General features: G+C 24.9%; 2 protein-coding genes across 3 annotated transcripts; one reads left to right on the top strand and one right to left on the bottom strand.

The window, feature by feature from the left end:
- Window positions 1-720: 720 nt before the first annotated feature.
- Window positions 721-14505, bottom strand: LOC113553646 (probable serine/threonine-protein kinase MARK-A). 2 transcript variants are annotated; one of them, XM_026957090.1, is made up of 18 exons: window positions 14240-14505; window positions 13279-13392; window positions 10591-10709; window positions 10430-10508; window positions 8406-8526; window positions 7918-8069; window positions 7775-7840; window positions 7478-7608; window positions 7285-7406; window positions 6876-7208; window positions 6066-6607; window positions 5772-5866; window positions 5523-5702; window positions 4994-5281; window positions 4734-4929; window positions 4560-4666; window positions 4392-4498; window positions 721-1791 (listed from the first exon to the last, which is right to left on the bottom strand). In XM_026957090.1, the coding sequence occupies exons 3-18, from the start codon at window positions 10695-10697 to the stop codon at window positions 953-955; spliced, it is 3465 nt and encodes a 1154-aa protein (XP_026812891.1). In that variant the 5' UTR covers window positions 10698-10709; window positions 13279-13392; window positions 14240-14505; the 3' UTR covers window positions 721-952. The 2 variants fall into 2 exon arrangements, with proteins under 2 accessions (XP_026812891.1, XP_026812890.1); XM_026957089.1 differs by lacking the exon at window positions 14240-14505 and adding an exon at window positions 13745-14199.
- A 5201-nt stretch (window positions 14506-19706) lies between these two features.
- On the top strand, window positions 19707-21512 carry LOC113554131 (ras-related protein Rab-28-like). Its single transcript, XM_026957838.1, has 5 exons — window positions 19707-20065; window positions 20175-20351; window positions 20564-20687; window positions 21081-21187; window positions 21274-21512. Exons 1-5 carry the CDS (start codon window positions 19985-19987, stop codon window positions 21454-21456), a joined length of 672 nt encoding a protein of 223 aa, XP_026813639.1. The 5' UTR covers window positions 19707-19984; the 3' UTR covers window positions 21457-21512.
- The last annotated feature ends 5978 nt before the right edge of the window (window positions 21513-27490 follow it).

Raw genomic sequence — 27490 nt, 5'->3', positions numbered from 1 at the left:
CAAATGTAACTACATTTCAATATTAGTATTTCAGAAGTAGGTGATTTGAAAAACTTTTATTGTCCCATAAATAAAAATTGTATGTGCCATCACTGGAACTTAATACAAAGACTTGTAATCTGTTCAGTTTGGTTATACAGACAGAGCAATACCTTTGACCTATAGAAAATAAAAGTAATCACTAATAAAATAGTTTTTTTTAAATAGTATTTATTATTCAACCATAGTACTTTAGTTATCAACAGTCATTTTCAAAACTTTTTTTATTCCAACGCTCTCCTTACTCCTCAGAATTTAAATATACCATAAATAATTCAATTGGTTAAAAGTAAATTTGGCTTAATAAATACTAGTTTACTACAACAAATAAATGTTAATCATACATCAGAAAGCAATATAAATCTGAATCAACAATTGAAAATTAAGACTTGGAGTCTGTTTATAGAGTTTCCATCCAAGTGTTTGAATTATACTTTCTCAAAATAATATTTAAACAAACTAAATAAGTTATATAAAAATAAAACATTGTAAATCTTAACTTAAGTCAATAGTTTCCAAATTGTTTTGTGATAAAATGTCAATATTATATTTATATTAAATTTAAATGTCCAACAAAACATAAATTATGTTTATCTGAATTCTATAAATGTTAGTAATACTGTAATTAGATTATAAAACAATTTAAATACAATATAATATATTTATTATGTTAAATTCTCAACATTTAAATTTCATATAATATAACTATATATATGATAATAATAAATAAATAACTAATTAACTAGGGTATAATAATATTGTTATTTTGTGATTTCCTCGGAGTTTTGACTCGACCAGATATATTTTATGTATGTTTATATATTAGGTAAATACAAATCAGGAAAACTCTATACATATACTGGTAACCAATACAATAACATTTTGTAATAAAAGCTTGAATTTAAAAAAAAAACTATTTGAGTTTAACATAGTAACTGCGACGCTTGATTCGATCGCTGACCGTTTCTTCACTACAATTTCCAACTGTCCAGTCCAGTAGGGCCGGAGAACCATGATGATAATAATGATTATTGTCTCCTTTTGGAACCAAACTCTTAGAAGAAGTGGTAGCAGTAGTGGTAGTGGATGATGATGATGATGACGAAGGTGGGTCTTCGTCGTTATTAATGCATGAACTGTTAAATTTTGATATCGATCTCTGATCAACAGGCAACGATGTGCTACCCAAATTTCGAGTTCGATATTCACTTAAGCTTTTCATTGAAATAGATTTAGACAAAAGGCTGTTATCAGCATTGGCTTTGATGCAGTCTTGGCGGGTAGCAGTAGTTGTAGCTGAGGTCACATCTGAACGATCAAAAAGTGCATATGGACTAACACTACGAGGCCCTGAATTTTTTGTACTCTCCTCTTTGGTACCAGATTCTGCTATCATTGTTGTTTGCAGCAACAAATTATTTTCAGTTGATGGTGCAGTTTCAGTAGAGGTGTTGCAGCTAAACGATCTTGAAAATTGCCTGGAACAAGAGTTAGATGGTTGACGACGGTATTTTTCCAAAATTTGATCCACACGAGACTGACGTTCCTTGATAGGGTCAGAGTGCATGTTATACATAGATGACTGGCTTATTTGTTTTGGAGGTGATGTCATTGGTAGTTTTGTTGCTATAACATTGTCGCGATAGTTTAAGAATTCATTATTAGTTGTTGTTTCCTGAACACGTGGTAGAATGTGTTTGTACACCGGTGGTTTTTGAATATTAGTAGTTTTATCGGCATTTCTAAGCAGTTCTGAAAAACAAACAATTTACAAACTCCAGTTTAGAAACATTGACTATATCACATTTATATGTACAGTGAAATAATTTTATTTATTAGAAAATCATGTTAGTGTCGCTAAGAAAAAAAAGAGAGAGACAGTTGCGTACCTATAGATTTGTGGCATAGGTAATATGTATAGATTTGTTTTTGGTTTAAATTATGGACAGGCAGGAGGAAGTATCATTATTACTCGTCTTGTACACGTGGCACATGCACCGTCACATTGGCTGCAACAAAATAAAACACACACATGCAATACTCCAGCACAATCGTATAGTTATACTTGTATGTTATGTTGTGTAAATAACATGACTCCCTATTAATGGAAAAACTTTACAGACTAAAGTTTATTTAAAAAAAAATAATTTTTAAAAAATTCAACATTTTTTAAATTGATTATGATTACAGTTATGAGTACAGGTTATAAATGTATACTTTGATAAAGATTTTCTTTACATTATAATTTTTTTTTATTTTTATTAAGGACTACAAAAATATATACAATCTGTAATAATTTATGCATTATGACTTATAATTAATAATTTTGTTTATTATACAATCATTGATATAAAATCAAAATTAAATTAAATAAACCAACTAACATAAAAATAATCAGGCCTCAGAAATTATATCAAATGGATATTTTTTTAAGTCATAGAAAACCAAAAGTAAGATACTAATTTGTTTCATACTTTTATGATGATGTAGCGTATAAAAATTGTATTTATACAAAATAAATAATTTTTTTTATGTAATTATACATATTTACAGTTTATAATGCTATTTATAGACAATTTTTATTTAAGGAAATAAACAATATAATTAATAAAGTATACAAATATGCAAATAAAAACATATTTTTTAATAGTAGGTACATAAACGGTTATTACCGATCACATTGGTCAATTTATTCTATAAATTTCCAATAATTTGATTATTTTTAAAATCATGTTAAACACATTTTACTGTAATTATAGGATTTATCATATTTATGTTCTAGAGCCAGACCAAATACCCCTATAGTTCCTTAATGCCTAAAGTATATAAAAAAATATATACAATTTATAAATTAAAAAAAAAAATTAAAAATTCTTTTATAAAAAAAAATAAAATAAATTTTCTTGGTAATTTTATTTTTTATATTCACTAATTTTTAATGCTATGACTTTTGAGCCCTGGTTATAACACTATAAGTAAATTGATTTCATTATTTTAAATATTAACAACTACATGTATATGCAACATTAAAATCAATTTTAAAACACAGCATTCATTAATTTAATTTAGATAATTGCCTATATAAAACTCCTAAGAAATAGTAGTACTGCCACTCCAATAATATAAAAATATTGAAGACTAGAAATACAATTTTTAAAATAAATAAAATATGTTATTTTATATTAAGAATATATTTAATATTAATGAAAAAAGGTTAGATTAAGACTTGAAAATTAAATTTTTAATAGGAATTGTAAAAATATAAATGAAGTGTTAAAGAAGTATTTATCATAATTTATCCTTTGACAAAACAAATTACTATAAATATGCTTTATAAAAAATATTTGATTTCAAAGCTTTTAGTGAAATAATTAATTAGGATTAAATTATGAATTTGTTATTTAAAATATAATTACTTCATTAGAATGCTAATAGAAAAATAATAACTTACAATTTTAGAAAGTTAATTTACCTAACCTAGACTCTATAGACCAATAGTCTATTCTGAAAAATAATTTCCAGTTTCACAAATGACCACATATGTTGCTCTATCCCTCCCCTCCCTAATTTCAAATTTGGCATGACTGTATACTGATAATTTCCGATCATATACCATTGCTGCTGTCAACTGTAATTGATTATCAATAATTTGGATAAATGAACAATTTCAACAAGTTTTCATTTGTCAATACACCCATTCTTATTCTGAATTAAGTATACAAATATTTTATCATAAATCAATGTATACTTAAAGTGTTATAAACTTGAGTGTGACAGTAGTCATAATAAATTTAAAAAAAAGAAATTTTAAATACATATTGTAATTAACTTTAATTATTATTTATTTTATTTAAAAAGTATAATTTAGAATATTGTTAAGATATAAAATATATATAATTATTTTATCTTGTAAATTGATTTAAATATTATTTATCTATACACATTGTAGTATTGTAGTGAATATCAATATAAAATTAAGATAATATAAATGTTTTTTTTCAATATATGTTCACTACTAAATACCCGAATATCACCTATTTTGAAAGTACTAAAACCATTTTTATTAATATTTACTTCTTTAAATAAAAACAATGTTATAGAAGAAGTAAGACGTGAAAGTGTTTTTATTTGTGTAGTGTGTATTGAATAAAGCATTGATTATCATGTTTCTTGATCAGATACAAATGTTATGTAAGAAGGCCTACACACCACTAATATTCTATGCTACTGTCACAAAAACACAAATTAATATTTTAGCTATAAGTATTGCCAATAGATTATATTTTTCTTTATTACAAATAAATATTAAAACCAAATTTTTGAAGCCCATAGTTTAAAAGATATAAGTTTACCTGTAGTAGAAGAGTTAGAAGGACGATCTTGAGTGGTAGAAACAAAACTTCTTCTCCATGGAGCACTGTCAGACCGATTAAATGATCGAGTTTCAGTTAAACGACGACTAAAAATATATTTAACAAATATGAAATTAAATTAAAATATAAGTTTTTAAGAAAACATACATTGGTGTTTGGTGATCAAATATAGAACGATGGTGATTGAAAAATGATCTTGGGAAGTCAGATGTTCTTCCTTCATCACTGCTCAATCTATTTGTTAAGTCACGTACCTAAGTATATGATGTTCAGATATAAAAATTAATTTAAATTTTATAAATTTAAAAAAAAGTTGTTTACCCTGGATAATAATGTAGAAAATAAATTCTCAGCAGTTAAAATTTCAAAACTGTCATCTTCTTCGTCTGAACTTATACTTTCGGTCGATTGTAAATTTCTTATAGATGGTCTTTGTCTGCGTGTGCTACGCAGTGTGAAACATCTAGGGTGACCACCAACAGTACCATTATCATCATCACCCTTATCACTATTTGAACTAAAACAAATAATTAATTATATTAAATTTGAATTATATGTTTTTTAAAAGATTTATAACTTACTTTGTTCTGGAAAGCGCACTATTATTAGGCGTAACAAAACCTCCCCCTTCAACCGCAATGGGTATGATAACTTCACGGGGAGATTTTCTTATTGGCTCTCCTAAGCTTGTAATACTGCTATTACTATCTGTGTCTACAGTGCTTTGTCGTGACAAGTTACTGCTACTAGTCTTGGGACTTGTAACAGATGAAACTCTTTGAACTGGTTTTGATTTTGGTTTATCTTCTACTTCAAACCGTATAGGTATTATGTGTTCACGAAGTTGACTGTTTTGTCTCAAAACAGGTCTAAAATAAATTTAAAAATAATAAAAATTAAGACTATTTTTTTAAATTTGATATTGTGAGTCAAAAACAAATAAGTTTAAAAGTAGAACAGAATATTCAATTGAATAAGTTATTTCTTATATTGAAAAATACAAAAGTAATAAGAAATGCACGTTCCAATTTTTATTTTTTTATTTTATGAATTTTTGATCTTAATAATTAATTATGCATACATATATATATATATATATATAAATTCTACCTTGGTGGTAATGGTGCTGCTGCAGTTGGAATAGCTCCAGCAACTGGAAAAGATACTTCAGTGATACGTCTAGTTGGTTTAGGCACTTGAACAAAATGCTTAACTTCAGTTTTGTAATTTGCATCTATTGGATCATTATTTTGAAGTTTAGAATCGTTAATAACGCTACTAATTGGTAACCTAAAATTAAATAAATATTTATAATTCACATATAGTATTTTAAAATAAGTATGATGTAGTTATTTTTACTCAGGCTTAGCTAATTTTATCTCAGCTCTTGAAGTTTTCCTCTTTGGTTCAATAACTTTACTTGTATTGCTGTCAGAAATAGAATCTCCAATTATCTAAACAAAATTATTAAAAATATAGAAACTACATTTTCAATTAATAATTAGTATGTGCTAATTTTAAAATTTTAAAATTATTTAATTTTTAAAATATAAGCCAAAAATTTTAGTTTATTAATTAAATAAGAATAATAATTGTTTTTACTTTTTTAGATAATACTTCAAAGAATTTTTTTAATTTAATGAATATATTTACCCTGATAGCATTTAAGCTTTTTCTTAAATCATCAGGAAGATTTTTAAAATCATTTTTATTTGGCTGTGCTCCTCCACAGATTGGTTCATTATTTAATGCTGACTCAGCTAATTTATTTAAACAAACTGTAGACTCTAAACTGAATTGTGGTTCTTTTGTTAATTCTCGAGTAGTAGACCCATCAGACTCTATACTCTTTTTGGAACTATTTGATGAGCCACTTCCAAGAGAACTTCTCCTCTTTTGATCAAAATTATTTTTTGCCATGGATTCAATTTGATCTAATTTTTCTACGGCTTCTAAAACTCTACTAGATCGTCGTCGAGCTCGTTCAACAGGCTTTACTACATCAGATTCACTATTTGTTGTAGATTGTATTGGAGACTGTGGTAAATCACTCTTTGAATTATTTTTAATAGATTTAGATGATTCTTTAGAAGTTGGAGTTTCGAGATCATTTTCACCTGTATCAGACTGACTAGATTTTTTAGAGCGACTCATGGAACGATCTCTTTTTTTAAGCTTTTTAGGTTTTTTCTCCACTAAACAAATAATTGATTGTTTTAAATATATTAAAATATTTAAAAATAATTATATATACAGTAAAATACCGTTACAACAAACTCCAGGGGACCAAATTTTTTTTTGTTATAACGGAAATTTCGTTGTAACAATAATTTGAATAAACTCTTTATAAGCCCTGCTTTTTGGTAGGGGACTTCTATGACTTTCGTTATAACAGGATTTTTCGTTATATTGGTATTCATTGTAACGGAAATTTACTGTATATGATTTATTGATAATACTTACCAGGTAACTCAGGTATTACAACGGCAGCGCGTGATGGAGATATACTTCCTAAACTTTGAGACCTTACAGGCCCAGTCTCTGATCGTACATCATTTTCAACATTACTTTGAAGTGGTATACCTAAATTATTATTGGCTTCTTTGGGGGTAGGTGCTAAAGACAGTAACAAGTTTAATCTAACTGGAGTTGAAGAAGCCATTTCTTCTGCTATGTGCAAACATTGATTTCCATCAGAAAAACCTTCATTTAACCACTGGTGTGAACATATTGTATGGATATTAGCACGTGCATTAGGATTTACTGTCATCATACTACTAATTAAAGGAGAAGCTCCTGAAAAACAGTAGTATTATCACAGTTGTAATTAAAAATATAAATACATTAAAAATACTCAAAAATATTTAATCACTTGATGGTTTTTTTGGTTCATAGTATTCGCCCTGAGAAATCTGTCTGACCAGGCGTTTGAAATTTGATCCATCAAATGGCATTGTGCCATACACTAAAGTGTATAATAAAACACCAAGAGACCTTAAATGAAATTGTTTTATAAATTTTGATGTTATAGTTGTTATAGTTAGTTTTTTTCTTTAGTAGCATACCAACAATCTACTTCAGGCCCATGGTATGGAGTACCAGTAACAATTTCGGGAGATGCATACAATGGACTACCACAATATGTTGACAAAAGTGCTTTGTGATTAAATACATTTGACAAACCAAAATCGGCAATCTAGCAGTTTAAAAAGAAAAACAAATTTTAAAATATCAGCACTAAAAAAATGTATAAATTAGAAAAGTAAAGTTATAGAACTCTCATATTAACTAATTACATGCTATTTATAATATAATATTTATAAGTTATAACCAAATATCTATTTATTTTTTAAGCAACACACCTTTGCATTTCCTTGTTCGTCCAACAATATGTTTTCCAATTTGAGATCACGATGACAAATATTATGCTAATATATGAAAATATATTATTATTATTATCAAAACTAAACACGAGTATTATTTAATTTTAAATTTAAATGTTAACCTTATGACAATAAAAAATAGCAATAGCCACTTGTCTAAATATTCTTCTAGCTTCTTCTTCAGTAAGAACTTTCTTCTCACTGAGGTAATCATAAAGTTCACCTCCAGCCGCATATTCCATTACCAACACAATTTTTTCCCGATTTTCAAATACTAAAAAAATTAATAAAAATTAAAAATAAACAATAGATAAGACAAAACAACAAAGACATATTTAAAAATCAATTGAATTAGTTATATAAGAGGATATTATCTAGATTATTTTGAGTGAAAATTTACTAAAAAATGTTTATCTTTGATCCTATGATTAATACAACTATTATTTTAAATATAGTCACACAGATTACTATTCAATAAAAAAATTATATTTAAATGATATGTCCAAATTCCAATAAATTATTAATGACTGATTTTCAAGCCATATAATATGATTGTTTAGCTATCACTCATTTAAAACTTAAATATCATATATTTGTATAAATTAACTACCTTCATATATATGAATAATATTAGGATGTCTTACAGAAGACATAATTTGTATTTCTCGCCTTATTCGTATTAAATCTGCTTCAGTCTCTATTTTTCGCTTCCTTATTGTTTTGATAGCAACCTGTATACAAACAAATAACAAATTAAATTTAAAATTATACATAAAATAGTGCTCAATATTAAATATTTATTATTTATTTCCAACACAATATAATTTAACATTAAATCATAATAAGTACATTTTCACCAACAAAAAGTACTTAGTTTTGAAACATTAAATGCATTATAAAACTAATATGTCTATGCTATATGCTTTTAGTGAAGATTTAAGAATTATTCTAATTTAAATTTGTTTACAACATATTATCTTATTATTTAAAGGATATTGTTCAACAAAGATTTACAAATCTAAATGGCAAAGTTAAATAATTTACAATATGGTATCATTACTTAATATTAACAAATTATAGACAAACTGTACTTATTATTCAAATTGAAAAAATATTAAAATATTCTAAAATAATTAATATTAAATTCTTATATTTTATAAATTTGTAAAATTTAAATTGAATCAATATAAAAGATAATATAGTGTATATGTCGTAGGCATTTTACTAAATGCCTAAGTAAATGTCAAAGAATTTAATTTTTATGCAATTTCTCTATCCGCCTAGACATTTAGTTAAATGACTATTTCAAACCAGGCAAATAATAAAAACGAAATATTTTGTATTATTCTAAAAATTTAATTATATTTTCTATTAATTATTTATTGATATATTTTATATATATATATAAACTATGTATTTTTTATTAATATGTAAAACACATAGGTAAATGAGATATATTTAATTACGTGCCCATCAGTTCTATTATTTTAAAACTTAAAACTTAAATATACATAAGTAATTACTGATTAGATGTGATAGTACAAGTATAAAAAATGAATTAAAAGGTTGTATTATAATTACAAATTTTTGTTAATTTTTAGTTATTATTTGTTACATATTGTTATTTGATGGCATTTTCTGGAACATTTAACATTTTTTTTAAACATAAACACCGATTAGTTTGACATTGCTGTTTTCCTATATAGAACTCACTATTTGTACTATAGACTAAAGAGTATTTAATATACTCGTACTATCGTCTACATCTATCACATCTAATTCGTAATTACTTATATGTATTTATGATTTAAATTTTAAAACAATAGCACTGATGAACACAAAATTCAACATATTTAATATGCCTACAACATGTTTACATATTAATAAATAATACATAGTTTTTTTATATATATAAAATAGCAATAAATAATTAATAGAAAAATATAGTTAAATTTTTAAAATAATACAAAATGTTTCATTTTTATTATTTGCCTGATTTGAAATAGGCATTTAGTTAAATGTCTAAGCGGAAATTGCATAAAAATTAAATTCTTTGACTATATACTTAGACATTTGGTAAAATGCCTGATTTGACTGTATCAATATATATGCCTAAAATATATAATAAGCCTATGACATATATAAGACAAATATCTGAAATAACTAAACAAAGTAAATAACACATAAAAGTTATTATAATTGTATGTTACAATTATGGATGACAGATCTTATAGTAATACAGTAACTTCCACAATGTTTTTCAAAATAATAATTAAAATTAATCTGAATTTATTCAACACTTTGTTATGTTATGTAAATTTTGCAAAAAATTTAGGGTATAAAATCATATATTTTACTACATAAAAATATCAAAACCATATATCCATGTATGTATATTTTTTAAATAATAAACTCACAGTCTAAACAATAATACTTTTATAATAAATATAAACATGTTGAAATGAAAATGTAATTGAACCATGGTGAACTATCGGTATATATCAGAAATAGAGGTTGTAAAGGGTATACATTATATAATATACATAATAAAATACTTGGCCGTTAAATTGTTAATGATACTCTCGTTCTAACACAATAAAAATAGGTAATTAAATTTACTAATATATGGCTTACCAGCTGTTCAGTTTCTTTACAAATACCTAATTGAACTTTTCCACAAGATCCTTCTCCTAGTTTTTTAAGTATATCAAATCTATAAATAGAAACAAATTATTTAATAAAATTTACTACTTTAAATATATATCAATAAATGTAGATAATATTTGTTTCTTTACTTTTGTTTTAATTTTTGTTTTCTATTATGCAGATGTATACCACCACCATTTTTTTCTATACCACGCATAATATTATCACACATAGTCCCGTTTTCTGGAACAACCATCTTGTTAAGCACCTAAAAAATAAATACCAATTAAATGTAAATAAATATAAGCACAAATCATAAAAGTACCTAAATAAAACTATAAAAACAGTAATATAAAATTTGTAATTTTGAATAAAAAAAAAATGTTTCGATTTAAACATTAATTATTATTAATGTAAAAAATAATAAATGTTATTATTTTGATAAATAATTACAAAAAATATTTGAGAAAACTAAAACATATATCTATATTTATTTAATCTAAAATACAAATATTGTAGACACATAACTATAATTCTAAAATGTATAAATTGGTTTTGCACAAACCATAAAAACAGATAGTGTACAAAAGTTAAACTGGCCCCCAGCCAATCAATAACAAATTTAAATTATGTGGTTATTTGACTGTACAAATAACTACGAATTATCATTTTTAAATACCCTGATTAATATGCCTCTAATCAATTTATTATGTATAAAATCATAAAAATAATAAGTATTTATTAATTTGTATAAGTATTGAGTTTAAATTTGAAATTTTTTTTAGATAAAAAAACAAAATGATATGTAGCAACTGGAAATATATTTAATGCGATTAGTGACCTGTAGTCACATGTCGTGATTGCTTCCTATATTTTTTATAAAAATAAACTAGAACTAGAAATTAATTTAAGATTTTCAGTATAATCTTTAAAATAATAATTAATAATTTGTCTAATACAACTATGCAAATGCCAAGTATCATTCAACTAATAATTCTGTATTTGATATATTATGTCCCCAACAAAACCATTTACAGTAATAATAATTTATGTCAACAATTACTTCAGTGATTATTTTTCTAACAGGGAAATAACAATTTTAAAAAGTTTTAGATATGTTATTTTTGTGAGCTTAAATTTTACTACTAGCATGTTTTAAAGCAATTTAATAAAAATCAAACTCTTCCACTATCCATTAAATCAACTATTAAATTATTGAAAACTAAAAAGGTAATTATCAGAAATAGTTTTTTAATATGTAATTATTAATTATAGATAAGAAGGTAATTTATACAAAAATAAACAAAGGTAACTCTCGATACCTTGAACTTGATAGCATAACATTTTCAATATTTAAAACAAAATAATTACGTATCAAACTGTCATAATGTGTTTATATAAATTTGAAACACTCAATACTTCATTTTTTTTCAATCTCAATGAATGAAATAAAGTCTTTCATATTTAATTGTTATATAAAAATTAAAGATACATTTCATTTTTAAATATTCACATAAAAATCATTAATACTTTTACAACAAATTTATTTCAATTTCCATTTGCTAGATCTTAAGTTAATAAAACATTTTTATATATTAAACCACTTGAATCTGATAAATTATTAAAGTATTTAAACAAAGAATAAAAAATGTACTTCACCGTTTAGTAAGATAAAATTAAACTGATTGTACAAAAAACAATATTAAACAAAATAAATAATAAATGTTATATCATGTGTAACAAGTAATTAGTTTGAAGTATATTTAAATATATTTAAAATACAAACTATTAATTTTGAAAAGAATAAAATTGTCCAAAATATTGTTTAAAGTATAAATATTAAGATGAATAACTATTTTATTCTAATATCTTCTTGATTAAGTTGTTATAGCATTAATCAGTTAAATTAACTTTAATTGTCAAACACTGTAGATTTTAATACTTAAAAATAAATATATTTATGAAGCGTTAAGCTGTTATACCTACATTTTGATGTTCACAATATTTTAAAATATTTAGGTCATGCATATTTCATAACTATTATAATAGTTTAAATTATTTCTTATAAGTAATCAAATTACCAAATAATTTAAAGGTTATATTCCCAGGTAAATTATTAATGTATTAAAATAATCAGGACCAAATTTGGCCAGCAAGCTACCGAGAAAATCTTGATGGGCTGCTCAAAATATGAGCCAGATATGAGCTTTTGGTCAAAGTTTTATTCTGTTATGATAATGATAAATTAGTACAAATATTAATCGAAAATATAATTGGTTTGAATTAAATTAATACCCTGACCTAACCAGTAGCTGTAATTGTTATCAAATGTAAAAAATACTAAAACTCAGAAGGCCGATACCTCCCTCATCCAGTGCTGAGTATAATCAATATTCAATATAAAAAATTTATAATATCTAAGTAAATATCAAAAGTTATGAAAAACATTCAAATCAATCTAAATTTTTTACTTATCAGTTATTATTCAAATAGGTAGGTACTAGATAGTGAAATGTAGCATAAAATATTTTCATTTTATTGAGATTAATAAATTATAAAGTAACGTCTTGGCTAACCTGAGTGTTGGCAATTTCATAACTTTTTTATAACATGACTGGTTAAATGACTTGCTAATGACTATTTTAACCATTAGCCTGACATGAACAAGTGTGCCATAATCTATTGAATTTTGGCAAAAATAGTAATTAAAAATACTGAAATAGCAAAGTGGCACAGCTAATAAACACAATATCAATATCTGACTGTAGTAAATGTTGTATTCAAAAAATCTAATATTAGATAAAATAATATAATATGTATGTATTTATTCATCTTACTTGTTGAGGTATGTTCACAAGTATCGTGTGTTGTTGTTAATATTCTGTTTAGAGTGTTTAAATTGCAAATCCTCGCGTAACCATTTGCACATTTGCGTTCAATAGCATTTAAACCTAATAAATAATATTAAATTATTTTTTCGTTTTTGTCAATTACTTTAGTACAACAGTCAACAACAGACGTGTGACTGTGATCACACAGCAATTAGACATGTATTAAGTGAATGAAAAAAAGTTAGATAACATTTTTAAAAAATAAAATCAAACTAAATCTGTGAAAAAAAAAATCAAAAATGCAAAAACCCCGACTGACGGCATTACTACTGTTATGAATTAATCGAAATATACGCAGGAAAGCGAAATAAAAATCTTTGCGTGTGGAAAAAGAATTAGGATAGAAGCGTTTGCGGCGGGCGGATGGCAGCTATTTTTAGCATTTCAAGATACATTCTCGCACACGCGTTACCCCACTCCACCGGTGACCACGGCGATTGGCAGCAACCACGACGTCGGACTATATATATTTGTAATATTATTTTATTTTCCTCTTCCCGTTCAGCGTCGGCCTGGAATTCTGCAACGATGCCGGCGAATTACGTCCCGTCGGCGGTAACGGCAACGGGCGCACGCGATCTGCCATCACGAATCACGATCGTGTAGTACGGTGCCTAGCAGTGTCGGCGCGACGATCGAAATGCGACACGTCTCGGGAGAATTGCAATGTGAAATGGATAAGAGTGAGAGAGACACCGACGTTCTAGGTTTTTTAATTTTTTTACGATTTCCTATTTTACGAGCTCATAAACGGGTCGATAGCATAATGTTCAGCGCACTATATAGCGATTAGCGGTCGCTTTGCAATATTCTTTATTGTTATTGATGTCTTTAATCTTTATGGTTTATCGTTTTTCAAGTTCGCAAAAATACATTTTATTTTCTTATCACACTATCCAGTACGTACCTTCACAACCGTATCACGTTCCACCGGTTGACGACCGTATCGTGTTGTCGTCGCGGGTGATAACAGATTGCTTGCGGCGGGTCACCAGCAGCTGATCGGCCCGCGAAAAACCCCCAATTTTTGTGCCGCACTGCCGCGCCGGGAAATATTACGAATGATAAATGATCTGGAATCTGGATTGATCTGTTAGAAGGAGGACTGCAGTAATTGTCAGTTTTCTTTTATTTTTTTGTTTTCTGGTTGTTTTCACGTCTTCAATGGTAACGCGATCGAGACGCCGCGTTTTGAACTAACGAAAACAAATGAATGGCGACGAATGTGTGTTATAATAATATTTTCGTCGGCCCCTCGCACGGCGGTGGTTAAACGACGAGACGCGAAGATATGCAGCTTTTCGAACGTAGTAAACATCATCGTTATGTGGTTTTATTTTATTTTTATGATAATAATAATAATAAAAGAAGAAAATATTGTCGCCCTCGCCACTGAAACACTATACAGCCTACACATCCAAGTCTCGTACTTATGTGCGTGCATGGGCGTTATGAATATATAACATAACATGAAAGTATAGAATAATATTGTTAGGTATAATAATGGTTGCACGATATTGTGTTGCGATTAGTGGACCATAGGCTGATTAGGCTGTATGATCCTTAATTTATTATTTTTATATTTTATTTCGTCATTTTTAATATTGTATTAAACGCAGTTTCTTAAATTAACTATCTCCTAAATAAATCTTTATTTTGTAATTTAAAATTTTCAATAGTTGAACTGAACCAACACATATTTTTTTTTTATCTATAAAAGATTAACCAATGTTTCTAATTATTACTCAAGCTGGTAAAATGTTTATTGTCTACTGTCTACCTAAATGGCTACATATTATTATGTATATTACATTACAAATATATGGCTAAATGACAAAAAATAAAAATGATAATGTACTAAAACGAACGTTTAATTCCCCCATTATTCGTTATTGTTTAAATAAACTATTAAATCAAAATCAAATATGTAATATTTTAATTGTCAACACTTTTTAAATCTATAAATTATCCTAGCCCCTAGGTATAACAGCATGAATACATATAATAAATATATATACGTACATTATACCTAGATATTAGTACTGATTCAATGGTTTGTAAATTCAAATGTAAATGCAACTTTTTTATTAAATCGTGTAATAGATTCACAAAAATAAAATAATGTTTTATAAAATAATTTATTTACTGCGACAAAGAAAAACATGGTGAGTAGGTTTACATTCAATATGGTTTTATAAATATATATATAACATACTTTTTTAACGCAAGGTTTGACAATAATGTTTACTTTATGATAAAGAACCATTCAACCCGGGTTATATATACTGCATAAGCAATAAGTATGATAATAATGCTTAGGTTACAATATAATAAATATTATGTGGGTTGGTCGTTGGTACCTATATCTATACATGACTATATGTTATATAATTTATTGAAACTGGACAATATAAAGACGTATCAGTAGTGGATAATGCACAGAAATTCGAAACTCCCAATAGGGGTGAGGAATATGGAGTTATATTACTTATATTCATATATATATATATATATATATTTATGTTTTATAACAACATTTTCACTTTTTTATCTATGATAAAAATAATAAAACGAGTGTTTGAACACACGACGTCACAACCCCTCTCTTTGTGTGTATGCCTTACTAAGGTGTATTGATGTATACTAATATTATTAACTAGATATCTAGTTTAATTTATTTTCATTTCTTATAGGTACATGAGTGCAGCCGTATAACATATACAGTTTATTTATTTATTATATAAAATATCTTGTTCACAGTTTTACTGTATATTATATCCTGTCGGCATAGTTAGGTGAGTATCTTATAAAACTGTACTCTATGCAGTAGACTTATAAAGTTATATTATTTTATATTAGTATACATTTATTATAAGACTAGTGATACTAGTCTATATTTGTAAAAAAAGTTAAATAAAACATCTCTTACTTTTAACATATCAATTACCACAAAAATCGGCTATTTTTATTTAACAGTACCTACTACCTACCTATATACACATATAAACATCATATTATAATATATAGTATGGATATCGTCATACCAATATAGGCAAGTATATACCACATAATTTAACTTTAATATATATACTATATTTCAACAATATAATATACCTATAGGGCATAGACTGTACCGTACCTATTATACGAGTATATGTAAAACTTATACAATACAAATGTACTTATCATACGTACTAATATGTTTTTAATATTACTCGGTAACTAATACTAAAAGAATATCAATGTTGAATGCATTACCTACTTGGCAATATGAACGAAAAAATAAGGTTGCCTGCGTATTTTACGTATAATCGCGAGAAGATGATGTTCCCACACACAATAATCTGAGGTCTATGGACCACCTTCATATGTCTGCCCGACGCCCGAGTATATTTATTTTATACTCAGAATATAATTTCAATCGTGCATATTTTATTTTATTTATTACCCAAACATACTGTTGGATCCTGGGTATTTGTTTTACGACCGCATGATGGTCATACAAGAACGCTTCCAATGTGATATATATTATATTATATAGGTTCTACTGTTCTACAGTTTTACTAGCCGGCATTGCTCCAATTATTAGAATTATTTAAACTATTAGAATTTTTGCAATATTACAAGGAAATTGTGTGCAGTGTTATTGTTGTGGGACGAAGATAGTTTATCCGTGCATCATTGAACTAAAAATATGAAATGCGTATGCGTTCATGACGTGTACTGTCGAAGGCTGCTGCGGCATTACTTCTTATACGTCATTATGGTTTAGTGATGACATATTAACATAATTTAATCTATACAGAACGATGTCATATGGATATAGACTATAGTTGTTAACGTGTAGATCTACAAAAATCATATTAACATATCATATTATGGTATAGATTTGTTTGGCTGTTTGGCATTATTTTCTGCGACGTAGTAATTAGACATAAATCATAATACTAATAATAAAGAACAAGCCAGGAGAGTATAAATTAACATTTAATATAATTGATTGGCCTCAATCAATCACTCAATAATATATATATATATATATATGTGTGTGTAATATGTACCTACATAATAACTAAATAAGTAATAATAGGTGTATATACAATACTAAACACAATATAATATATACAAATAATAATACTATATCTTTATTTCTAGCACAAAAATACATAATAATAAAATGATTACGATAGTTAATTGAATATGTATAATATACAACATACTTAGTATAATCTTCACTGATAATACTTGCAATACGCAAATAGTAAATACGTATGCATATATAATATTTAGTTATGTGTATATAGCATTTATGTTTGTATCCTTGTTAAATAACAAATGAAAACTAAATTATAATCAAAAATAATATACGTTTATAATATTTAGGTGCCTATATTATTTTATTACATAATAGATAAAAAAAATATATTAGGTATAGAATATAGTTCATATAATATATAGACACGGTGAGTACTGAGTAGTGAATATCTTTAATACATAATAAATAAACTTTTACCTATACATTGAATTATTTTTTTTTATTGTGTTGATATTATATTATAAGGTCAAATATACACATGACGTATACCCAATAAAGTTTTTAACGAGTACCTAAAAGATAATAAAAATATACGAAGTAATCTACTAACGTGCTACACCAATTTTCTAATAAAATATTTTAGGATTTTTTTATTTCCAAAAATTTGTTTTAATAAATAACTACGACGGTTATTTTCCATATTATAAAATCTAATCAAAAAATTTAAAAGTATAAAAATATAAGATATGATACACCCTCAATACAATTCAGTAAAAAATAATATAGCATTGTAAGGTGTTTAAAATGGATAGTGAATCGTCAAAAAAATGTATATAAACTCTTTTCAAAAACTACAAATATTTTCATGTATTAAAATTACTGGAATGCTATTGTTATTTTTGTTTTCAATTGGTAAACATAAAAAAAAGTTATTGTTTAAATCAATTTTTATTTTTAATATTTATTTGGTTAATTATAAATTATAATTATTTACTTTAACACTGTATTTATTGATGATAACACTAATGTATCTAAAATATATTTCATATCAGTCCGCAGTGTTCAATTTGTAAGTTAAAAATTTCTTAAAATTATTTATAAATCCATAAATCAGTTATTAAAATCAAAAACTATTTTACACAAAACACAACTAAATACTAATTACTTATAGTTATAAAGTACTCTAAAAATAAATATACATAAGTATATGTACACGCTAATAACTTAATTTGCAGTTTTTGTTTTAGTGGTATTCATATTTAAAATTTTGTATAAGAATAATTAATGTAAAATATATATTAGCTACTGTAAATTCTAAAACCTTAACTAGCATGACATATTTTAGATAAGATAAAACGTTTTTATTTGCATATATTTTGTGCTCTATATAATTCAATATGACGTATACTAATATACTATTATAATAGTATATTGTAGTATACGGTTAAACGTGTGGCAAAATCTACACATTTCTGTCATTTAAAATGCCTAACTAAAGGCTAATACATAATATTTATGCCTTCTAATAATATTATAATATTAACTATTTGCTAATACAGTTTGGTACCAATGGAATTTTGAACAGATTTCTCTTTTTTAATACGTGACAAATGATGATGATTTTGATTTACCATTCCTTAAACGTTCAATAACTTTTCACCACTGAATTTAATATTTTAACTCTTAGTGTATTGCAAAGGATTTTCGATATTTCATAAATTGAAGTTTAAATATATAGTTAATATTTAATTATATTAATCTTAATATTTAAGATATATAAAAATACTTGTGATAAATAACATTTATACATATTGTATAATATTAGCATACATAATTATCCATGTAAAATTAGTCCACGCTAAAGGTAGATGACCTTTATATTTACAAAAGTAAAAAAATATTATCAGCACTTTAAAAAAAGTACTAAAAAAATATATATTTTATAGTTTTTAGTAAATTATACTTTATTGTTTATATTGTTTATAATAGTATATTAGTATTATTAACATTTAATTTTATTAAAATGTGTTATACCTACCTACTATATTATTGACGTTATTATGTTACAGCTATTGTATTACCTACAGTCAATTACCTTAATCAGTAATATTATTATAAGAACTAAAATGTAATTAAAAAATTTAAAACAAATAAAACAATTCATGACAATATTGGATTCAATTCTGTTTAACTTATTAACTATTGATTTAGATGAGTATTTACTACTAATTGTCTTATACTTGATACTAAAATGTTATTTTAACCAAAAAATAATTGTATTTAATTTTAAAAAATATTATAATAAAAAATATAATCCATTTATATAATTTGTAGAAAAATAAACTAAAACGATTGTAGACAACATAAGATTTTATTGCAGAACTTTGATGTAAAATAATTTATGACTATAATAAAACTAATACTAGAACATTGTTATTTGTCATACAACAAGACTATCTACGTACGGTATCCCAAGAAGGTTTTTAATTTGTTGTGAAGTATATGTATCCATAGAAACCTAAATTCTATTTAGTCAGTAAAAGGTAAAACGAGCACTTACTATAATAAAATCCAATAATCCTTATCAAAATATACAAAAATCATAAAAACCTTAAAATGTCAGTAAATGCAGGTGATAATTTATTAATTGAAAAAGAATTGAAAATTGTAGTAATAGGAGAACCATCTACAGGAAAGGTAAGTTATTAAATTTTCATACGTAGTCTAGAAATAATATATCGACAAGTTTTATAAAAAACATATTTAAATGTATTTTAAAATCAAAGTTTTTATACAATTTATTTAGAGTTGTATCGTGTCTAGATATTGCCATGATGATTACACAAGACAATATATACCATCATGTGGCGTAGAATTTTATTTAAAAAGAACACAAATTCAAGGCCATAATATCAGAATCAATATTTGGGATACAAGTGGATCAACTAATGTACTATTAAAAAAATACATTTATAATGCTGATGTAATATAATATGTTACTTATATAATTTTATACTTTTTGTTACATATTAATCACACAATTTCAATAGCCGTTTTTAACAAATAAAAAATGATAATAATAATTAATATGCATGATTTTAATAGAAAAATCATTGAATAAAAATTCAAAATAATTTTAAATTCATTAAATGTATTTTTTACTATTACATAAATTATATCTTTATAAATATATAGGCAATTATACTTGTGTATGATATAACAGACTGTGTTTCGTTTTCGGCTGTGTCGACATGGTACAATAAAGCAATAAGTGTTCATTATGAAAATGTACCAACGTTTGCTTTATTTTCAAATAAATGTAAGTATTTTTTAACATTTAGTAGTTACTAGTTAGAAAATAGAACACGTATAATATAGTTAAACCTTTAAAACTTTAAAAATGGCAATTTTAACTAATGTAAATTATCTGTGAATACTGGTCAACAAATATAATAAATAATAATGTAATGGTATCAAAATATTAATTATTAGCAATAGTATAATTAGAATAAAAGAAAAAATTCGTAATTGTATTGTATTTTATCTTATAATAAACTGCTTGCCTATATATTGCAAACTATATACTATATAGGTACTAAACGTACTTAATATGTAATGATCAACTGAATTGTAAATTGTATACACATTTACGATGTTCCTAATTTTTGAAACAATACTGATTTATAATAGACAACATTTACTACATGTACAGGTGATTTAGAACATAAAAGATCAGTTGCTGAAGAAAAGCAAATATTGTTTTCAAAAGAATTTAAAATACCAATTTCTCAATCAGTATCTGCACGCACTGGTGAAAATGTAAGTAGGAGAATAATCAATTATTTATAAAAATATATTACCTTTTACCTTTTATTTTATTTATTTAATCAAATAAATATATTTAGATAATGTTTGCTTGGCAACAGTTAGTGGCTGAATGTTTGGGATTAAAACTTTCGAAGTTTGATTTAGAACAACATTTAGTAAGACCCGTGAAAGCAGAAATCGAAACTACGGCCAATCAGTATAAAACTATGATATCGAATCAACAGCAAAATATGTCTTCTTCAATTTGTGTTATTCAATGATGTATAAAATTAATAACAATAATAAAAAAAACAAATGTAATGCAGTTTTTTTAGTAGTTTTTATAAATTTAAATATAATTGAAACAAGATAAAATATGAATAATTAAAAATATTATAAATAAAAGGTGAAAAATAATTGTATGTATTTAACTTGATAAAACTTACTGAGGTCATTTAAAAATTATATTTCATTGATTTCATTACACGTGATGCGTGTTTGTGTATTACTAATAGTCCAAAATTTGTTTAAATTTTGTTCTTTTAAAGCTATAATTAATAAACTATAATAAATATCATAAAATTTGAATTGATTTTATTTTCCTAATTTATCCCATTTAATAAATAAAATTTTAGTTTGATTTTTTTGTATATTTAGGTATGAAATTATAAGCATGACTTAATTTCATAACTTCTCAGGTCGGGAGAAATTCAAATAAAAATTGAAAAATATCGATTACCGCAATATCGGCACGTCGTGTTACGTGCAACAATATAATTTACCTGTGCAATAATACGCTGTAAATATATCTTCTTAGGCGTCTTAAGTGGACTATGTGTTGCAAATCACGCAGCTAATGAAACAATTTTTGGAATTGATTCGTCTTTGGATTCGCAAACATTTCAAACAAACACGACGAAATGTCTTGAGTTTTATATATTTTTGACCTCTGTATTCAGCTGTATTCAATATTCATAAATAAATTATGTATATTCATAATGTCTCTTCAGAATGATCCTTTTTATGGCAATGATTTCACACTAAACACGTTGCTTATTAATGACATTAACGTGGTAATCAATTGGTTGCTGTACCTATATACGGCTATACCCAATGTAAAATATTATTTTACGGGTATACGCTCCTAAAATAACTCGATTATTATCAGATAATACGAGTAACGAGTAACAGGCAACAGCACATATAATACATGAATAGTACATTGATATAATAACCTATACAATATTATAATAAAATTAGAACACAATATTTTAGCTTAAAACTCCTCTCGAAATTATTTCCAGTTACGGCCTTGCTTAACGTTAACAGCCTTTAGTTTTATATAGTAATACATTAAAAGTAAATAGTTATAAACCTAATACAAGAAATTAAGTTAATTTTTTTAGTATAACGACTAGCGAGAAACATTTTTTGGGTTGAATATAAATATTTTATTAGTGGCGTATAAAAATAAATATATTTGTTATTTACCAATACATCACTGCTCATAGGTACTGAAGCTTACATGGTGTACACAAAATCTTATTCTTATATAAACATATTAGATAAATAAAATAAACAAAATATTTTTAAATGTTCTTATACATATATTATATAGATTTTAGATACACATTGAAGCAATGGATTACTTGTATTTAATAATTAGAATCTAATATCTAATCGGTATAACTGAGCAAAAAGATAAAATTACATTATAATATACTAACTATTGCTAAATTATTAGTAGATATTATTAATTTTATTACGTCTTGACCACCGGGTCATTGGCGTTTAAATCAATTATTTTATTTTTATAATGTGTTGAATTTAGATATATACATCAGATAAATACAAAGATAACTAGGTATATACTAATTTCCAAGTACATTAGGTACAACTTAATATTATTTATGATTAAGTGAAGTAAACTTTGTACTAGTGTAGGCTGTGGTCAATTTCACATAATACATTGATACACAATATACATAAAAGATAAACTATAATATGTAGCTATACAGTATTATAATATATATTATAACTTATAAGTAAAGGTTATCACTAAACACTTATCAAATATTACAATCTAGAAGTACTTTGTTTTATAATATTATGTCTTTCATTTTAATATACTACATTTTTAATTTGGATGAAATTGAAACTAATTAACAATTTCATAAACAATCAACAAATAAATTATTACGATGTGTATTTTATGTATTTGGTAATTTAAGTAGGTAATGTATTCTTGAATTTAAAATTAATTTATTCAACTGAAGTCTGAAGTATAATATTTTTTGTAAATACTTCAAACTATAATAATAAAAAAAGGATATTAACAAGGATATGTATTAAATTTAAATTCAATAATAAATATTTTGAGTATTGATGATATGAGTAGATTTATGTTAATCTATTAATTGTCTTAATGTATATATAAATATATAATATATAATTTAAAATATAATATTATTTTCTTAATTGGTTTAGCCAGTGCCTGGTATAGATTAAATATTAAACTAACTTTTGCCAAAAACATTGAATACCTGTAAATATATATATATATATGTATATGTAATCTCTATACTCTATTTTTAGAAAAATTGCATTTTATGTATTAAATTATTTTTTAATATATGTGTAACTCTAAATATACGTAATATTTTTTTTTAATGAGACATGTCATTATATTAAAATTGTTTATAAATTTGCAATAGTTTTGTGTTTTGACAAATTTAGTTTAAATTTGAACTTACAAAATCAAATGTTTATAAAACAGTTGGACTAATATAATATTGATGTTTTTAAATTTCTATAAAAATCACTATCAAAAGAACTTTATTATACATATTAGTATATTACATTTTAAAATTGAATTATTACAAAAAAACAAAATTGATTTTGTCAAAAATTTGTGAATTTGTGATGCACTATTGTGTAAATATTCCTATATTCCCGTTTTATTTGTATGTAGGTTAATTACCAAGAAAAGTATTAAGCTTTACATGAACTAATAAAATATCAAAGTACCAGCAAAATCAAATGAACTAATACTACTTAATTCTGCTCTCAAAATTGAGACAAAAAAAAATAACACGCATATCATTGCATGCTTTAAAACCACTAAAACCAATATAGTATCCAAAAGTTAATTTAGATTATACATATAGCTCTATACATGGTGTAACAGGACTATTTAACAAATATAGTAACATTTGTAATGGAAAATTGTCAAATAGTCTTGTTACAACATATATAGTAGTACTTTATTGTTATTGCTTAATAGTTAATACTTATTATGTATATGTACCTTATTTATTAATAATTAGGTATGTAATATAGTTAATAGTTGATTAATTTATTTTTACATTGAACTAAAACTATTAAAAAAATAAAATTAAACTATACCGTATAAATGTATAAGTACATACCTACAAAACTACCTACAATAAGCAAATTATTTTATTAGCCAATTATCAGTTATCAAATTAAAACCACTGCAGTATTTCTACGATTATTATAATACATTTATGATATATTATGGTATATAACGATATAGGTATAAGAACATAAGCCATATGTATTTAACTTTAGGAAACGATTCAGTTTTTTTTAAATACAAGTGATTACCGTGCAAATTTAGCATACCTAGTCAATGCTTCCGTATAAATTCTTTTTTCATTAAAATATATATCTAGGTATACACTATTGTCACTATTAGTATAAATAAATAACATGATAAATACTGTTATCATTATTCATTACATAGGTAGTTCTATATCAAAATAGTATACTATATATATATATATATATACATGTATGTATGTTAATATAATCCAGATTTATTTTTTATTTATAGATACAATATAAAGTCCATTGAATAGTGTTACTTTAAAAAATAACTTGAAAGATGAAATATTTATATTTTTATTTACATATTTTATTATGTAGGTACCTATCACGTTCTTGAAATGTGAAAAAAAACCGATGTAAATTTGTTAATAAAAACTTTTTTAAATGTTATTATATTTTTTGTATCTAAAATTAAAAACATGTGTGGGTAGTATTGATAAACTTCCAGTTAATTTTACCACGTTGCAAAAAAACGTATATAAAAATACTTTTTATCAACCATTTATTCTCACTAATTTATTAAAACCGCAAATTCACGCATATAAAATAACTAATTCCAAGTCCCCTCTTATTCGCTTTTGTTTAAATTATAATTTTGAATATTCAACAAAGCCAGAAATTATTTTGTAAGGTACGCTCAGTATATACGCTAATAATAGGTAAATAAAAAATTTCCTCGAGCACTAATATATTCTGAAGGTCACTTTTCAAAAGTATAAAGCGTCAAATAGTTTACCTAATCAATTTTTATTAGTTTAATCTATTGATACTTATTTAAATAGGTACGTTTATATTTCCAATCACAACTGAAATTGTCCACTTAAGTAACTGATTATAAAAAGCTTTTAGAGAAAATGTTATATAATTTAAATACTCCGATAACTTCACATTAATACATAATGATTTGTAATCTTTGTCTTTTGCGTGTATAAAATAGCTAAAACAATAGTTTATGTGGATCAGTTGGTTAGTATTTTATTAGGAAATGATTTTAAAGTTAAAACTCATAATATTACGTAAAACAATGTTTTCAAGGACATCCATAATAGCATTTTTTATATTTATTAATACAAACATTTTTGTATTTTACAATAGTTTGTTATAGCTTAAAACTATACTAAAAAAAAACTAAAAATGCAAATTTATTAAGTATTTGATTTAATAAAAATAGGTATAACAAAAAAAAAATTTAAATATGCCCTCGAGATATTGTTTTCTTCAATTTGTATAGTATAAGCTTATAAGCTCAAAATTTACTTAACAATAATTTATGACTGATCTGTGTGAACTTGTTTTTGATATATTTTACACGAGTGAGAGACAAAGATAACAAACCTTGGTATGGCGTACTCTTAACATCAGACAATAAAATATCGTAAATACCATATACGTCTTAATACTTGTGTAGTCAATAAAATAAATAACATTGCATTGTACATGAATGATTTAAAATCGATATCTCTTGTAGAAATATAAAACTTAAAAACAATTGTATAATAGGTATGTACCTACAATATTTTAGTCATATAGTAATTCTAAGTAAATAATAATGCTCATTCAACTATTCAAGATATACTGAGTGATTCTTTTATCGAACAACACTCATTATTCCAAAATCTATTGACTTTTTTAAAATATTTTTATCGTAGTATTTTTTGAAGTTTTTACTTTTTTGAACAAAAACAGACATTTTTAATTTTCTATTCTGAAACAAAATATTTTTTGCTGTAATTCGATACATAAAAATTGAAATTCGGACGAGTAATTTATGAATTATAAGTATTTACCTATACAGTTAATGCGAACAGAGTGAAATAGTACGGGGATGTCCCATAAAATGTTAGTTTATTACTCACCTAAAATTTAAATACTTTTAATTCATAATTTCATAAACTACTCGTCAAAATTTCAACTTTTATATGCAAAAGTAAAAACTTAAAAAGTATATAACGATAAATTTAAAAAATATTGTTTTATTACGACTGGAAAGTATGTAAAAAAAATGTTTTCAAAAACGTTGAAATCGATTTTGAAATAATGAATGTAGTTCGATAAAAGAATCATTCTGTATATAGAACTAGGTTAGATATCAAATATAGAATTTAGTTAAATGTCAGTAGTCAACACTGTGTACCTATACATACACTAATTACTAAATCGATTATTAATTACATTATTTTAAATTAAACTAAAACAAAAACAGTTAACACATATTATTTCTAAGAGTATATTCTGATTTAGGTCTGACCTTCCTTCCATTTTACTGGAATACCTATACTTTAATAATACAGTCATAATCCATACAGTTTGTTATTTTTAGCGCTACAGTTAATAACTCAATAATATCCAGTCCAGACTCCACTAGACCAGTTTATAACAAAACTCACAAAACAAATAATATGCATGCATGTATAAAGGCTATAAATACATACAAATTGCTAATATTATCAAACCAATTTCATTGGAGTGTTAACATAGATACATGGTATAAATTTTGATATAATATCGTATTTTTTTTAAACATATATGATGAGCAGGACTCGGCTTATTTTTATGGATTGACTTAAAATGTATAGTAGAGTGCTATGAAAGTGTATATCATGTTACAACACGTTCAATTATGAAATTTGAAAGTGCTTTTTTTGCTTTTACCAACAATTTTTTAAAAAGATGCTTATTTCCAGT

Source organism: Rhopalosiphum maidis, chromosome 2, assembly GCF_003676215.2.
Source record: "Rhopalosiphum maidis isolate BTI-1 chromosome 2, ASM367621v3, whole genome shotgun sequence".
NCBI classification, from domain to species: Eukaryota; Metazoa; Arthropoda; class Insecta; order Hemiptera; family Aphididae; genus Rhopalosiphum; species Rhopalosiphum maidis.
Note: the sequence above shows the minus strand (reverse complement) of the source record. Positions and strands in the feature narration are given on the sequence as shown.

Coding starts and splice junctions, on each gene's coding strand:
- LOC113553646 (XM_026957090.1), bottom strand. CDS start 10,697: ATGGTTGTTCCAGAAAACGGGACTATGTGTGATAATATTATGCGTGGT. Junction 4,930..4,993: donor AGTGCGCTTTCCAGAACAAA/GTAAGTTATAAA, acceptor TATTTGTTTTAG/TTCAAATAGTGATAAGGGTG. Junction 4,499..4,559: donor TTTGATCACCAAACACCAAT/GTATGTTTTCTT, acceptor ATATATTTTTAG/TCGTCGTTTAACTGAAACTC.
- LOC113554131 (XM_026957838.1), top strand. CDS start 19,985: ATGTCAGTAAATGCAGGTGATAATTTATTAATTGAAAAAGAATTGAAA. Junction 20,066..20,174: donor GAGAACCATCTACAGGAAAG/GTAAGTTATTAA, acceptor CAATTTATTTAG/AGTTGTATCGTGTCTAGATA. Junction 20,688..21,080: donor TGCTTTATTTTCAAATAAAT/GTAAGTATTTTT, acceptor CTACATGTACAG/GTGATTTAGAACATAAAAGA.